At 44.5% G+C, this 16,065-nt stretch overlaps 1 protein-coding gene across 1 annotated transcript in view; it reads right to left on the reverse strand.

Annotated features, from left to right (window-relative positions):
• Positions 1 to 16,065, reverse strand: part of LOC138503957 (intestinal mucin-like protein) — a 507,729-nt gene that overhangs the window by 322,480 nt on the left and 169,184 nt on the right. The window contains exon 5 of the mRNA XM_069624091.1: positions 8,379 to 8,415. Coding sequence (XP_069480192.1) covers positions 8,379 to 8,415 — 37 coding nt within the window. The remainder of the gene's footprint in view (positions 1 to 8,378; positions 8,416 to 16,065) is intronic.

The following is a 16,065-nucleotide window of genomic DNA, read 5'->3' on the forward strand; positions in this document are numbered from 1 at the left end:
ACGCTGGGGCGATGAGTATCATCTTGCACTGACACTAAGTGTATTGATCATGCATAGCAGGAGGGGAAACAGGGGGAAAAGGGTACAGAAACAGACCATCCCACTGAAAGGAGAATACGTCCCCCATGCTCCTCGGTTGGTGGAATCTGCTAGCAAACTTCTGGCATTGCGAGATTGTCGCAGTGGTAATAAGGTTGATTGGAGGTCTGCCCCATTTGACGAACATACGGTCCACCTGATCCTGACGAATTTCCCGCTCGTGACAGGAGTGCAGCTCCCTGCTGAGGGTGTCAGTGATGGTGTTCTTGACACCTGCCAAGTGGAAATGGATGAGGAATATCCCTTGTCTGATGGCCCAATGTCACAGGCCCTGGGCTTCCTTGGAGAGCGCTGGGGATTGGGTGCCCCCTTGCTTCCTGATGTAGAACATGGTGGTGATGTTGTCCGTGAAGATCCTCACCACCTTGCCTCTCAAAGACGGTAGGAAAGACTTGAGGGCCCAGAACAATGCCCGTAGCTCCAAGATGTTGATGTGCAGATCATTCTCCTCCGGAAGCCACAGGCTTCTGGCGTGTAGCCGTCCGGTGTGAGCTCTCCAACCTTCCAGAGAGGCGTCCATGGTGACATCTTCTGGTTTGGTGGGGTTTGAAATACCGTCCCATCTGTGAGGTGGGCATGTACGCCCCACGTCTCTATCGCCCGCCGCAGGTCCTTGTTGAGGGGGAGCTTGTCTGCAAAAATCCAGGACACTTGTATCCAACGTACATCTAAGAATTCCTCTAGGGGTCGCATTTGCAACCTCCAGAGACGGACAAGGTTGATGCAGGGCGACATCATGCTCAGCAATGACTTGATGCCCCGAACCGTGGCCGTCCTCGCCGATGACAGTCGCTGTACCTTCCCTTGAATGTCCGCTAGCCACTTCTCCGAGGGGGATGCCAGGCAAGTCACTGTATTGAGTCTGTTGCTGAGGAACAGCATGCTCTGCGATGCCGTTAAGCAGGACTTCGGATAGTTTACGGAGAATCCCAGCTCTGTCAGCATAAGGACCGTCTCCTTCCTGTGCTCGTCGGCCAGCGCCGAGGAGCGAGCGCATACTAGCCAATCGTCCAGGTATTGGTACACGTGTATGCCCTCCAGACGCAGGTGGGCCACCACACCCTTGGCACTGACTTTAAGCCGAATGGTAGGGCCTTGAACTGGTACAGTTGGCCTTGTACCACGAACTGTAGGAACTTTTGATGTTTCCTTTGGATGGAGACATGGAAGTATGCATCCTCTAGGTCAAATTACGTCAAGAAGTCCCCTTCCTCCAGTTGGCCGAGCACGGGCTGCAACGTGACCATCCTGAATTTTTGGGACATTAGGTATTTGTTCCGATGGCGTAGGTCCAGTATGGGTCTCCAACCCCATGTCTTCTTACTGACCAGAAAGTATCTGGAATAGACCCCAGAGCCCCAGAGTCATTGGGGGACAAGCTCCATCACCCCTTTCTGCAACTTGTTCTAGGAGTTGAGGGATGTGCTGCTGCTGACGAGGAACCAGTGGAATACGAGAGCACCTGCGTTGGAACTCTAAGGTGTGTCCCTGAGTGAGAGCCTCTAGCACCCATCTGTCGGTGGTGATCTTCTTCCACGTGCTGATGAACCTTGTCAGCCAGCCTCCCACTGGGGTGCACGAGTAGGGGCCCAACGTCTTGGCCGGTTCAGGCTTGCTTAGGCGCTGGCGCCCTGCCCTGTAGGTAACAACAATGCTGACTTCTGCTACCGTAGGCCTGGGAGCGACCCTTGTAGGCTTCCTTTGTGGAGGATCAGGGAGGTTGCTTGTACGATATGGAGTATCGATTGGATAATCTGCTCGACTTTCCCCTGTAGGAGCGAAAAGATCACAAGCGATGCTGCTGCAGATTGCCAAGGGAACGCGCGGTCTCTGTGTCTGACTTTATGGCTTGAAGGGATTTGTCGACTGTCTTCCCGAACAGGTTTTTGCCGTCCAAAGGCCTGTCCAGTACCTTTGCATGAACATCCTGGTGAAAGTTAGTGGCTTTCATCCTCCCCTGCTGACAAAGGCAAACACTGTTTCCAATCTGAAAACCTGTGTCAGCGATGTCCACTGACAATGTGATGGCATGGTCTGACGCCACCTCCCCATGCTGGAAGAGGGCGAGCACCTCAGTTTTCTTGTCATCGGGAAGGAATTGCAGGATTATGCCCAGCTTGTACCAGAGCTCCCAGTCCTGTCGGGACAAGATAGGCAGAGCATTAGCCGCCTTGATCGTGGATGCTGCTGTGTAGGTGAACATCTTCCCCATGGCGTCCAGCTTCTTCCCCTCGTCGTCCAGGGGGACCGATGATGTGGAAGCCAGCTTGGCTGAGCGTTGTATTGCGGTGGCCGACACTACCGAGTCCGGCAACGGTTGTGAACCTTAGCCCACATTGGGTGCAGGGTCTGAAGGGGCTCCTTCCCTCCTTTTTCTCCTCCGTCATGGCTGGAGGGTGCGAAATAGGCCCAAGTCGGTCTTCCAGAATCCTCGATGAACAATGGCCCTTGAGGGGCGTGCAACTTCACCGACAACAGATCCCCATTGCCGGCTGATGTAGATAGGAGCAAAAGGGCTCTGATGGAACAAAGATAGAATTTTTCCGTGAAAAACTTGGAAAAAAGTACAAAATAGCTCAGAGAGCAACTCAAGGACTCCCAACTCTGAAGTGTGTAGTAAAAATCGGAAGATGGAGAAGAAAGACAGTTTTAAAGTGAAAGGATTCGCAGCCTGACGAAAGGGAATATTCATGAGCATGTGAATCCATGCTAGACCCCATGCTGGAGAACTTCGCCATTCACAAGATGACTTTTGCTGCACGACTGAAGCAAGTTCAGCTGATGTGGGTAACCACCATTGCAATACAGGAAGGTGGCCCTCACTTCTGGACTTACACAAGTGCAACTCACATGTTAGTACTCCTTCACTGCTATACGGAGAAAGGCAGCCCTCACTCCTGGAATGTGTTAAGTGAACTTCATTCAAGACCAGACATCTCCTGAGCAATACTGTGACGAATCAACTTCTGGGGCACTAGTGGTCCAGGGGTCAATATCGGTTTCTAAATCATCAATCAGCCCCACACCTCTAGTACACCATAAGGGATCTGAACAGATTGGACCAAGCAAATTATATACCTCCTTGCCCAATTTTGGTAAAGTGGACGGAACGGCAGGCATATCTCCGAATGGATATGGATCATTGGTTAGTTGAAACACAGAGAAAATACAATTATTACCCAATGATAAAAGGGACAGTCCAGTAAAGGTTGTATCAAAAGTATCTACTTTATGTATATCACAACAGACAGTTCTAGCAACACTACGAAATACCACCCACCCCTTAAAGGAAAGCAGAGGGCAGACAGTTTCAAAGAATGAAAAGGACTGCACTCTGGATACTGACAGAAGGGTAGTCGGTATGGTTAATATCCACAACAGTTTAAGGTTTCTTGGCTTGAGCACAAAAGGAACAATGGGTCTTACTATGTCTCGAGGGGCATTCTATGAAGAACCACAATGTATCTTGTGCTGTAGGTGTCCTTGGTGGTCAACAGGGTCTAGTCATCTTCAGGGTGCTTTGTAGACTTCTGTGACAGAGTTCAAGATGGGAGCCAGCTGTGGGTATCAGGCAGCAAGACGGTTCGGCAAGCGAAACTCAACGAAAGACTGCATGTTAGCCTACACAGCAGCTTGGGGTCAGGAATTGTTGTCTCAGTGCTGTTCGGTGGGTCTGAAGCACTGGTTGATACGTCTTGTGTGTCTTTAAGCGACTGAAGCTTGACAACGGTCAGCGTGGCAGTCAGTTGCAGCTCGAGGAACTCGACTGGCTTGACAATGTCTTTCCAGGCGAACGTCAGTAGATGCTTTTTTACGAGGCACATCTCACAGCTTCAATGGGCTTGTGTCATCCTCTAAGGCGGATGGCCCAAAGCTGAGGAGTGTGTTGCAGGTAGCTGCCTTGTCCTTGGTTGTAGGCTCTTAGACCTTCTGGAACTTCCTATCTAGGAAGCTTGCTGCAGAGCCTAGCAGGGCACGCTGTGTGCTGGCTAGGTAGCAGTTCTGGAGTCACTGGAGGGCCCACTGAGTTATTTATCTCCCTCTGTCCCCTGCGCGATGTTTAGGGGGATCTTGCTTCCCTTATTGGAAATCCCAGCCTTCCTTTACTGGCGGGAGAAGTAAGGCAGACTGTACTTTCAGTTAGGGTCCAAGGTTGAGTTCTTCTTTCTTACTTCTTGTGAAGTCTTAAGATGAGCTGACAAATGGGCAACAGTGTTTGGTGTAGGCTAAATCTACCTTAATGCAATATCCTGGGGTCCCTACCGACAATCTCCAGTATGTGTGAGGTCATTACCAGAGTGCTTTGCAACAGGAAATGTAAAGGGGTGAAAACAGGAACAAGGTGTGTCCTAGAACTAAAATGGCAGAACCCTTCGCTTAACTGACAGATGTACGGGCACACTAAGGCCCACCCATCTTCCTATCTGTTGTTGATCAAAAAGTCTCTCTGGTTAATGGATCTCTCTGTGGTTCCTGATTAAAGAGGCAGCTATCCCTTGAAGCTGTGGCGAGACCAGGCTCTCTGGCTCCCGCAAACTACATTCTGGTACCTTATGATTGGGGTCCCCCTATCGGGGTGGACTACTGTAAACAACTGACCCAGACATAACAGTGCACTTGCCATTGATACTGAGGTCGGGAGCTGGCTTCAGGTTGACACAGTTACATATGAAAGGTTGTTAGGTTTCCTGCCTCCTTTGTTTTCCTCTGCAGCCAGGTCCTGTGGGGGCCTGTATTAACTTCATAATTGGCGTCTCCATGTTCAGTGATTGTTTCAATGAGCATTTATTTCTCTGTTTTTTTTTCCCTGTTTGAAATACTCCCTGTTGGTATACTAATCACTGCCACTAGCTGCAGGGCTTAACAAAAGAGCTGGACAGATCCATGGACCCTTTGTCAGTTAATCAGGCTGACCATGGCAGGGGGAAGGTTGGCCCTCCCCTTTCTGAAGATGACTGTGTACATTCCTTGGCTGTCACATTCCAACTAAATATGACCAGGGCGTGTGGTGCCTGTAGGCATTGTCCGGCCCGGAGTACATGGGTCTATGCTTTGTTGTGTTGTGAGCATAGGAAAATGTGTGTGGATCAGTTTGGTCTACCATCATTCCATTTGAAAATGTCAAAAAAGCCCAGACGAGCACACACCAGCCGTACGGATGGTCGAATTCCTCACAAATACTGTGAGGTGCCCCTCACTGCAGGCCTGGACCAAGTATGCCTTGCACATTTTAGATTACCACCGCTGCTGTACAAACATGTGAACATCACTACTGGGCTGGACTGATCTAAAAGCACATGAACGGTGACAGGATGTCACCAGGGCAAACTTGAAATGACGCACTCATTACAGCACTATAACAAAAGGAACTTTACAAAGAACTCAACTCCACCACCATACAAGGTCATACCAATGACAGCTGTGCGCTGGACAAGTCCAAGAAACATTGCATCATGTTAAAATACCCATGGGTGGATCTCGCTGCAGGACTAACAAAAGGGAGCCTCGCACAGGACAGGACACAGCCACTGAAGCACTGAAAGACCACTTTAACTGCAGTACTTCATTTCACACAGGATCGGAAACTAGGACTGGAATACTGAAATATGACTGCACTGCATTACAGAAAGGTGCCCCATACTGCAGGAATCAGAAACGTGTTTCTCACCCAGGACAGGACAACACCACTGCAATTCTGAAATGTACCCATTTTACCCTAACTGCATCTTTGACAAAAGTGGGCCTTGCATAGGGCAGGGCACCTCCATATGAATGCTGAAAAATCCCTAACTTCAGGACTGTCAAAAGTGGGCCTCACGCAGGATGTCACTGCTAACCTACTGAAAGGTAACCCTCACTGCAAGACTGACCAGTTTTCATCATCATTAACAGGACACCAGACAAGTGTCCAAAGTGGGGCTCATACAGGGCAGAAATAACTACTCAAAGGTCACACACAATTCAAGACTGCAACTGGTGCACCTCTGACAGTGTGGTAGACCATGAAATATTAGATATTGTTCTCTTTAGTACTGAAAGGTGACCTGCACTGAAGCAACTGAACCTCAGATAGGACAATCGCCTCACAGCACATAAAAGGGGCACCACAGCAGATATTAAAAGTGACCTCCCTGAAGATCTGGTACAAGTGCGCCTCACGCACAAAGGTTACCATCACAGCAAACATGAAATGTCACACTCACTGCAGGGTGGAAATCAGTGCCCCTTTCACATGATACACCACTGCAAGATTTAAAGGATCCCTTTAGTGCAGCACTGATACCAACTACTTGCATAGGATACCACTACTGCAAGGTGACCCATAATGTAATCATGCAGAAGAGGGCACTACTACTGTAAGACTGAAAGAACCTCTTCACTGATTCGTTGTGGCAAGTCCACCTTATCGGGAAGCATGTATTACTCTTATTGGACAGATGTATGTACCCATGTTGCCCCTCAACCCTATTTGTCCAACACCCACTGAATGCCCGGGTCACCTACCATGATCCTAAATGTGGAATTGATGTACTAAAAGGCTTGTGACCTCTATGATTTAGTCCAGATGTTATCCTCTTTTGTCAGTATGAACAGATTACACAGTCAGTGTAACTAGGTGTGGCAATACCAAAACAAAACAAGCATCGGTAATGCCAACAGTCTGGGTTTTTCTGTAGACATGGGAAAGGCACATGCCGTAGTGGTTTTAACTGGGCATTGATGGTAGAAGGTGCAAAATGGTGTGAGTACCTGGGCATCTAATAGAAGGGCCCAATGCCCAATACTTATACACAAGATAAAACGGTTGGCTTTGCCAATGCTTGTTTTAAACAGGACTTCTGTGAAGGACACAGTGTACTTATAAATCGAAACGAACACAGACAGTTCTCAGTCTCATTGCGCCGAACAGTGCAATAGTGACAGGTGTTCCAAGTAATTTAAAGAAGGAGGGATTTCTCATGAGTCCAATGAGTTTAATAACGAAGTAGCCTGACACGTGTTTTGAGTCATCACCAACTCTTCATCTGAGGCTGAAAGTTTCAAGAGCTAGACTAACCAATTAAGTATATCATAACTCTGTGCAATGCTGCTGAACTGAATGAAATGAAAGTAAACCTAATTGCGAACCAGTGAAAGAGTGCATCTGGCACTGGCCACGATATACTTAATTGGTTAGTCTAGCTCTTGAAACTTTCAGCCTCAGATGAAGAGTCGGTGATGACTCGAAACACGTGTCAGGCTACTTCGTTATTAAACTCATTGGACACATGAGAAATCCCTCCTTCTTTGAATTACTTGGAACACCTGTCACTATTGCACTGTTCAACACAGCGAGACTGAGAACTGTCTGTGTTCATTAAGGTTCTTAACTGTGGGTGGCATCTGGCAGTGCTCCCACACCCCTCAGTCACCTGCAGCTTTAGTGCTTCCCTAATTTCTTTAGTGTACAAGCGCTGTGGACTTTGACTTCTTCTGCCAAACCTGTGTGTTTAATTATAAATCGAGTGGTTGAAAGCAGACTTGGTTAAGACATTTTTATTACAACAGTGGCAGGTTTACAACTCCAATTAAGCCATTAATTTTTCCGAAGACGCTTTGAAAAAACACTGGCAGGCACTTCGAGTACAAGGTTTGGTGGTCAGGCTTGATAAAGCTAGCTCAAAGAGATCCCAGTAGGGTGTATTTTGTGCAGTGAGGGGCAGGAACTGGGTGAGAAATTGTCATAGGAATTTGCATGGCCATGGGCAGTCAATGGGTGGGCTAATAACCAAACACCTACAGGCTGTGTCCCTCCTCATATACCATTCTTCCCGATCTGTGCGCTAATGCCATAGTTTCGGTTTATAGTTGTTCCAAGCAACACCTACTAACCCAAAACTAATGAGAGCACTTTATAAATACATGTATGCATTGCCCCGGGCATAAAAAAGCATATGATCACAATTAACTTCTGAATAATTGTGAATTTTTCAGATGTCTAACACGCACGTGCAAACTGTGGATCTGTGCGAGGTGTCAATCAGTAAATCTGGGCCTCTTGCTGCACACCACGCGCTTTGAATAACACGTCCTTCACATATTGCCAGTGCCTCCAGTTTGAAAAGGCACGTTTACAGTGTCTCCCTAATGCAGCACATCACATTGCTGGCACCTAACAGTATGGCTTCTACTGAAGGATGTGCCAATAGGTTCCCGGTTTTCCGGCATAATATCAATGGAACATCAAAACCTCGAGGAAATGTTAAGGGGTGAGAAAGAGGTGAGAAATGTTCACTTACTGCAGTCTTCACAGCATTGCAAGAGCTCCGTAGTTGTCTAAAGAAGAGGAGGGCAAGAGAACAGGGAAATTACTTGGGGGTTGAAGTTACAAAGAAAGTTTAAGAGTCGCTTGTACCGCTCATTGATTCTATGATAAAACTTTTCAAAAACAGATGAACAACTTATGCAGCGGTTACAGTATAACCACATCCTACACAGCAGTCCTGTTCACTGGTAATGCATTTATTGAACAGATTAGGAAAAACTCTTTACGTGGAACCCTCACCCATGCAGTTAATGCTCACATGAGGACAATATTGGCACATCTCATTTATGGAATTACCATCCTTGAACACACAGCAAACACTCACTGGAAGAAGGATTGCGGTTTGCGGGCGTGGGGGGAGCGTGTGATGGTTAATGCAAGTAGATGGACTTGGTGTCCCAGGGCACGGTGAACTAGGGGGAACCTCCTACTACCAAATTTCTGTATCTCGAACCCATGTCACGGGAGCATAGCTCAGGGGCAACGTGCTCGCCTTGGAAGCAAGACGACACAGAGCAACACAGGTTCGATCCCAGTCCACGCTTTGAAACCTCTGGGTATTATGTGCGTTATAAATAACCTATTATATCATGTCCTCTCTTTGTAACACAGTACAAGCAAACTGAACCTATTTTATAATACATACCATCGCTGCACTATAGTTAAGGTGCATGTTGAGTACAATGGGAAATCTGAAAAATTATTTCCTAATAACCTTTGACTCGTATGACGGTTTTAGGTGACATTTTGCAGACGAAATTGTACACACGTCCGCCCCCCTAGACTGGAACGTTTGGGGAAGATTCGTTAAAAAATACATTTAAAAGTTATTAACATCACAAAAACACAGTTTTGTCCAATAGACAAAAAAGCTGAATGTTTGCTCCACTGCACAGCAAACACTGCTGAATGGAATTGGACCTGGTATGAAACAACTTGAGCATGAAATATTGACTCCAGATCCCAGGGTGGGTGGGGGGGGGAGTCTGGGAGTTGGGGTTGTTGCGTCCAGCACTTTAAAAAATATTTGACAGAGACGGGTGGAGGGTCAAAATTATAGAGGTATCTCCCAGGGTGCTTTGCAGCAGAGAGGCTAAGAGGCTTTTAAAAAGGAAAAAAGCAGCCATTTTCTCCCAAACCTCTGTTGCTAACAACATTTGATTTGCTGGGTGGATTTGGACCAAATAAGAAACTATTTGGGCGCAACGCATTGACTTAATTTCCTTGACTGATATATATATATATATATATATATATATAGTTCAGTTTGTTTGTACCGTGTTAGCCAAGGTTAGAATACAATGTTGGCCCAATCATCAACATATCAGGCTTGTGCCTCTAGAGGACTGAAAGAGGGGATATACAGCCAGTTTAGGCCTGTGATCTCAAGATTGTTGTACTCCGGAGTAATTTCAGGACTGACAAAGCGAGAAAGACCGCAAATTCAAATGCATGCAGATTTTGAATACACTGGTAGGGGGCTTCAGAAGACATCACGGTTTCATGAGTCACTATTCCAGCTAACAGACTTTCACCTTTTTCACTCAGAGATACCGGGATCCCAACATTCAGACCCGACACTTTCCATCCTTTTTTCCAAAGCCATTCAATGACATTCAACTGTTACTGCACTAGCCTCACCAGCCTCTCAAAGGCAATTCATTGTTGTCAAACTCCCTCCAACCCACCCCACCTGCCAAAAGCTTTCCATGGCCCTTGGGTGCTCTCGCCAGAATTCCATATGAAGAACGTATTTGTCGACTCAGTGGACTTGACATTGAATCTAGTTGCCACATTTTGACAGCCTGTTCTGTGCTCTTCCCAAACGATGTGAAAGGTTATGGTCTAATGGTAAACCATATAGACCATATCTGTTACGATCAATTTTGGAGTACTTTATACTCTGCAGAGTCATTTGTAATTACATCAGCGACACACTCAATCTGGAAAATGGCTTTGCAAAATTTGACACAATCGCATCCATCCCTTTGAGTATACTTGTAAATAATCATTTAACTTGTATAGATTGTATACAGACATCTCATATTATGGGTTTTAAAACAAATAACTATGAATAGTATAACTCATGATATGATATGGCATTTAAAACGCGCCTATACGCAGGTGTTTCAAGGCATGACGAGGCAAGGGAGGCAAACAGAGGGAAGACAGACAACGATCCTACTAGTCCAGGAGTCATTCAGATTACGCAAGTGCATGGGAAGGGGAGGGAGATAAGTGCAGGGTGGGAAGGGGGGAGAGGACAGTGCAGTACAAGGGATAAGAAAAAAAATAACAATAGGTAAAGCACGTCCAGCAGGTGGCAAGTGCAAGGGTAAGTGCAGACAACAGGTGTCAAGTGCTGGTAGTGGGACTGTAGGGATACAGAAACAGTCCCCAAGTGCGGGGTTGCCAGGAGGGTAGTGCAGGAGTGCGACTGGCGGAGGAGGGGACCTGGGCCCGAGATCAGAGGGCGGCTAGCAAGGGAGAGGAGGAGAAAAAGCAGAAGCAAATAGAAAGGTTTTGAGGTGTTTCCGGAACCGAAGATGATTCTCCTCTATATTCAGGGAGGCTGTTCCAGAGGGAGGCCCCAGCCGAAGAAAGATCTACCACCAACTCGTTGCTTGGAGAAGCTACTGACCCTGAAGGAGTTTGAGGCAGATGAGCGAAGAACTCGAGAAGGAAGATATTTAGGAAGAGAGAGTTGACAGTATTGAGGCCCCAGGCCCGAGAAGGCCATGTGGATGATTCAGAGGGTTTTGAACTTAATCCTTGCAGCCACAGGGAGCCAGTGTAGAGATTTCATTCCTGGAGAGATCCAATTCCTGGGCTTGAGGCCAAGGACAAGTCTCGCAGTCCTGTTCTGGATAAGTTGCAGAGGGCGGAGAGTAGAAGCAGGCAGATTTAGAAAGAGGCTGTTGCAGTAGTCCAGCCTAGAGAGAACCAGAGCTCTGGAGACAGTTAGCTTCTGGGGGAAGGAGAGGAAAGGAAGAATACCTCTGAGGATGGTCCAGTTGGTAGTGTGACTTCTAATAGACGTCAGAGATGTGAGGAGAGAAGGAGAGTGTAGACTCGAAGAGGACCCTAAGGTTTTTTTCCACACAGGTGGGAGCAGGAAGGGGGCCAAGAGAGGCCAGCCAGAGAGCTACAGGAAAGGAGGGAGTGGGTGTGCCACTGAGGAGAATCTCAGTCTTACTGGCATTAAGGCAGAGGTCATTGGCAGCACACCACTCCTGGATAGTAGACAGACTGTCAGAGATGAGGGAAGTAGAGGATGAGGCCGAGAGTAGCCTGAAAATGAGCTGGGTGTCATCCGCATAACACTGAAAGTTGGGGCGGAGAGCAGCGATGCGGTGGGCCAGGAGTGCCAGGTATTGGTTGAACAGCCAGGGAGAGAGGTTAGACCCCTGGGGGACACCACAGGTAGAGAAAAAGATAGCGTAGAGGAAGGACCCAAGTTGGACCTGAGAGGGTCGGTCGTAGAGGAAAGAAGTCAGCCACGCCATCCCTGACCGGTGATACCCAGGTTATCACGGAAATGGTTGAGCAGGATGACATGGTTGACAGTGTCAAAGGCAGAAGAGAGATCAAGCAGGAAGAGGACGCAAAGGGTGTTAGAGTCAAGATTGGAGAGCAGGTCTTCACAGATGTTCAGGAGAGTAGTTTCCGTGATTCTGGCTGTTCTAAAGCCAGACTGATGGTCATGGAGACAACCAACATATTCATTGTGGAGGTCTTTTATTGTATGCATTTATTGTATTCTATCTTTTTATTGTTAATGTTGTTGCAGTTATCTATTTTCTTATTTGTTGCTTAAGGCTTGTTTAATAGCCAACGCAAATAAAATAAATCTTTTTTAACAAAGAATTGTTTATCAATGAGAGACAGATTTTCAGTAAATTGCACAGAAATGTTATAGCCTCTAATTCCATTTTACATGGTAAAAGTCATCATCCTAAAATATTAATTGATAGTATTCCCTACAGAGAGATGATTAGAGCGAAAGGAAATTGCTCTCTTTATAAAGATTTTCAAGTTGAAGTTTGTAATTTCGGAGGACGATTTTTGGAAAAAGGTTATACTAGACAGTGCTTAACTAATGCATACGGGCAACCCATTGACCGTGAGAGACAAGAGTTGTTACGGGTGAAAAAAATAATAAGGATGAAGGTAATAAAAGATTTATCACTCAGTTTAGTCTGCAAGCACAACAAATAAGAGCGATATTTCAAAAACATTGGTTGATTCTACAAGCAGATAGAGATATGAATAGTGTGTTAGGTACACATCCATTAATAACCTTCTCCAACGCTAAGTCACTTAAAGACATATCACCTAGCATGCTGAAATCTGATGTTCTCAAAGACAATCGGTTAAGAAAATCATCTTCTGATAAAGGTTTTGATAAATGTAAGGGATGTAACGTGTACATTTGTAGAAGCAAAACAGAACATATTCTATGGACTGAACCAACAAAAATATTAGTACACAACACACAACATTAATTGCTTGACTAGGGTTGTGGTATATGCAATTCTATGCCAATGTGAACAAATGTATATAGGTTCCACTATTTGTCAGCTAAAGATTTGCAGTGTACAACACTATCAAGCAATCTTAAATAAGGAGGACTATCCTGTGGCTGTACATTTTGCTGAAAAACACAAAAGTGATGCTACTCTCATTAGATTTTTGGAATCAAAACTCATAGTAGAATTTAACACCAAAAAACCCATGGGTCATAATTCAGATGAATAATTGGCTATACATGTACTAGAAGACTAATGGGATGAATAGATTACAGTAATTTTGATATTGTTAAATTAATGTGTTTTTACAATAATACATATAGGATAGTGAAACAATGGATTCTATATGTAACTTAGTTTTCATACACATACAAATAAGATTTAAATCAATGAATTTATTGCTTTTAGAATGTGATTAATTGGCTCTAAATATACAAGGATTTTAGAATGATTAGAATCTATGAAACAGTTAAACTCTGAATTATGAATAATAGGGATCTATGAATCAATTATTTCATTGTTTTTTAAGAGCAAGAAATAATAATTGGTTTCATACACAAAGATTTTAGAATGTTTGGAATCAATGAATTAATTGGTTTTACGTATAACAGGTTTTAGAATGTTTGGAATAATTAAATTAATTGCATTTTATAATTCTAAAAACATGTATGAAATAGATCTTTGAATTTGTACATTAGGTACTTATATTTGTTAAAGAGACTATTTTGCACACTGTTTAATGCACTGAACATATAGCACTTTTGTATGATATAGGACAAATTGCGTATTTTGCACTGTCCATAGAGATTTTGATCCGTTTATGAATTTTTAGAAATAGGCCCACTTGGGCAGGACTAAAGATTATCAGCAATGTATTATATTTTATTGGTAATCAATTAGGTATAGCCTGACATGTGCCGTGCAGGATGATACTGTTGTGGCAGATATGAATATATAATAAAAGCCACTAGGCTGAAGGGCAAAATGTTGAAGCGTTGTTTTAGAAAGAGCACCAAATAGAGCTACACATATTACAAATGTTGTATGTTTATTTTAAACGGAGAACAAGAGTTGGCAACAATTTATTTATTTATTTAAATTTATATAGCACGCAAGTAACCCATGGGCATTGAGGCGCTGTTACTTGCAAGAGCTTAGTTACAGGCAAAGAGGCATTGAGCAGTACATTATGTATTCAACAGGCATAGAGCTGCTATTTTGGTTGGTACAGTTGGTCATTAAAAACAGTTTATGCACTGGAACACAAGAGATGTATTCAACTGGTGCGAGGAATCTTATGTGAATAAGATGGTTTTTATGGATTTGCGGAAGGTGCAAAGGGAGGCCTCACCTCGGATTATAGGAGGTAGGGCGTTCCAGTGAGTGGGTGCGAGATATGGGAAGCTGGAACCGCCAGCTCTGGCTTTTTTTACTAATTGGCACAGAAAGCATGTTAGTATATGGTGATCTGGTTGGCCTCGTAGAAGAGACGGGGTGGATCCTTTGGGAGAGGTAGTCGGGGGCAGTAAGGTGAAAGCACTTGTGAGTCAGTGTCAGCGTTTTGAAGATGATCCTTTCTTTTATTGGGAGCCAGTGTGCTCGTTTTCTGGCTTCCGAGATGTGTTCTCTTTTGGCAATGCCTTGGGCTGCCCGGAGAGCGCTATTCTGCATGATTTGTAACCTCTCTAGGTTTTTGTTGGATGTACCTAGGAAGAGTACATTACAATAGTCAAGCCTAGATCCAGTGATGGCTCTGGCTATGTTAGTGCAATTCTCTTTGGAGAGAAAGGGCCTGACTGCGTTGATTAGTTTGGCATGATATGCAGCTGCAGAGGCTATAGCGTTGACTTGTTTATCCATGGATAGGTTGGAATCTAAGTAGACTCCAAGGGTTTTGACTGATTCTGGAGACAGGTATTTTGATGGAGTCTGTGGTGAAATGACTGAACTGGGATTTTTCAACAATATTAGTACAGCTACAATCATTAATTGGCCAGGTTAAGATGGCCGCTGGTTTTCAGACATTTGTTGGAAACATGTTGAGAGCGATTCACATGACTGGTAAACTGATGACTCATAGGTGTGTAGAAATAAACAATGCCCGGTTGTGACACAATGTTATTTCACCTGAAGGAGTTTCAGTGTTTGGGGTAGAACACGTAGCGTGACAATGAAGGCTGGGGACTACTTATACTGTTTTGTAAGTCCATGTTAGTTAAATCAATTTTAATTGTGGATCTATATATGATTAAAAATTAAAGATACTTTTTGCAGTTGAAACCAGATTGAGTGCTTTAACAAATGTTTTTTTTTTACTTGTGATACTCATTCTTTATTACTGAACAGCAATCAAGTGGAATAGTTGTTTGCAGATTTTTACGGTCTGTCCCGCAACCGTAGTGAGAGCACCCACTGTTTGTAGGCATGTGCACCACTTGTGTGGGAACATTTTGTTTTCATGTGGCGAAATGCGTCCGGCGCTACCTGCTGCCATGAATCACACTGCGAGATGAATTTTAAATGCTGATATATATATTGTTTTATGGTTCATATTGGTTATACATATTGACAACCATTAACCACAGTTCTTTTCAAAACTCAGATGTTAAAACAAAATAAAGAAGAAGAAAGAGAGGAGCCATGTCCACTCTTGGGACAATCAACTAATTTACTTCCAATGTCTTTTGAATGACCATTAAAAACTTAACCCGTGCCAAAATTATAGGTATATATTCCCGATAACAACATTTTCCACCACTGTTTGTAGGCGTGTGCACCACTTGTGTGGCAACTTTTTGTTTTCATGTGGCGAAATGCGGCAGGCTACCTAGCTGCCATGAATCACACTGGGAGATGAATTTTAAATGCTGATTATATATATATATATATTTTTTTTTTTTTATGGTTCATATTCGTTAAAGATATTGAAAAACTTTAACCACAGTTCTTTTCAAAACTCATATGTTAAAATAAAATAAAGAAGAAGAAAGAGAAGAGCCAGTACACTGTCGCTGTCGAGTCATTCAACTTATTTACTTCCAATGTCTTTTGAATGACTATTAAAAACCTAACCAGTGCCAAAATTATAGGTGCTTTTTCCCCTGCTAACAACATTTTCCACCATTCTTCTGT

The sequence above is a fragment of the Ambystoma mexicanum genome, chromosome 11 (genome assembly GCF_040938575.1).
Source record: "Ambystoma mexicanum isolate Mex_15411 chromosome 11, UKY_AmexF1_1, whole genome shotgun sequence".
Taxonomy (NCBI): domain Eukaryota; kingdom Metazoa; phylum Chordata; class Amphibia; order Caudata; family Ambystomatidae; genus Ambystoma; species Ambystoma mexicanum.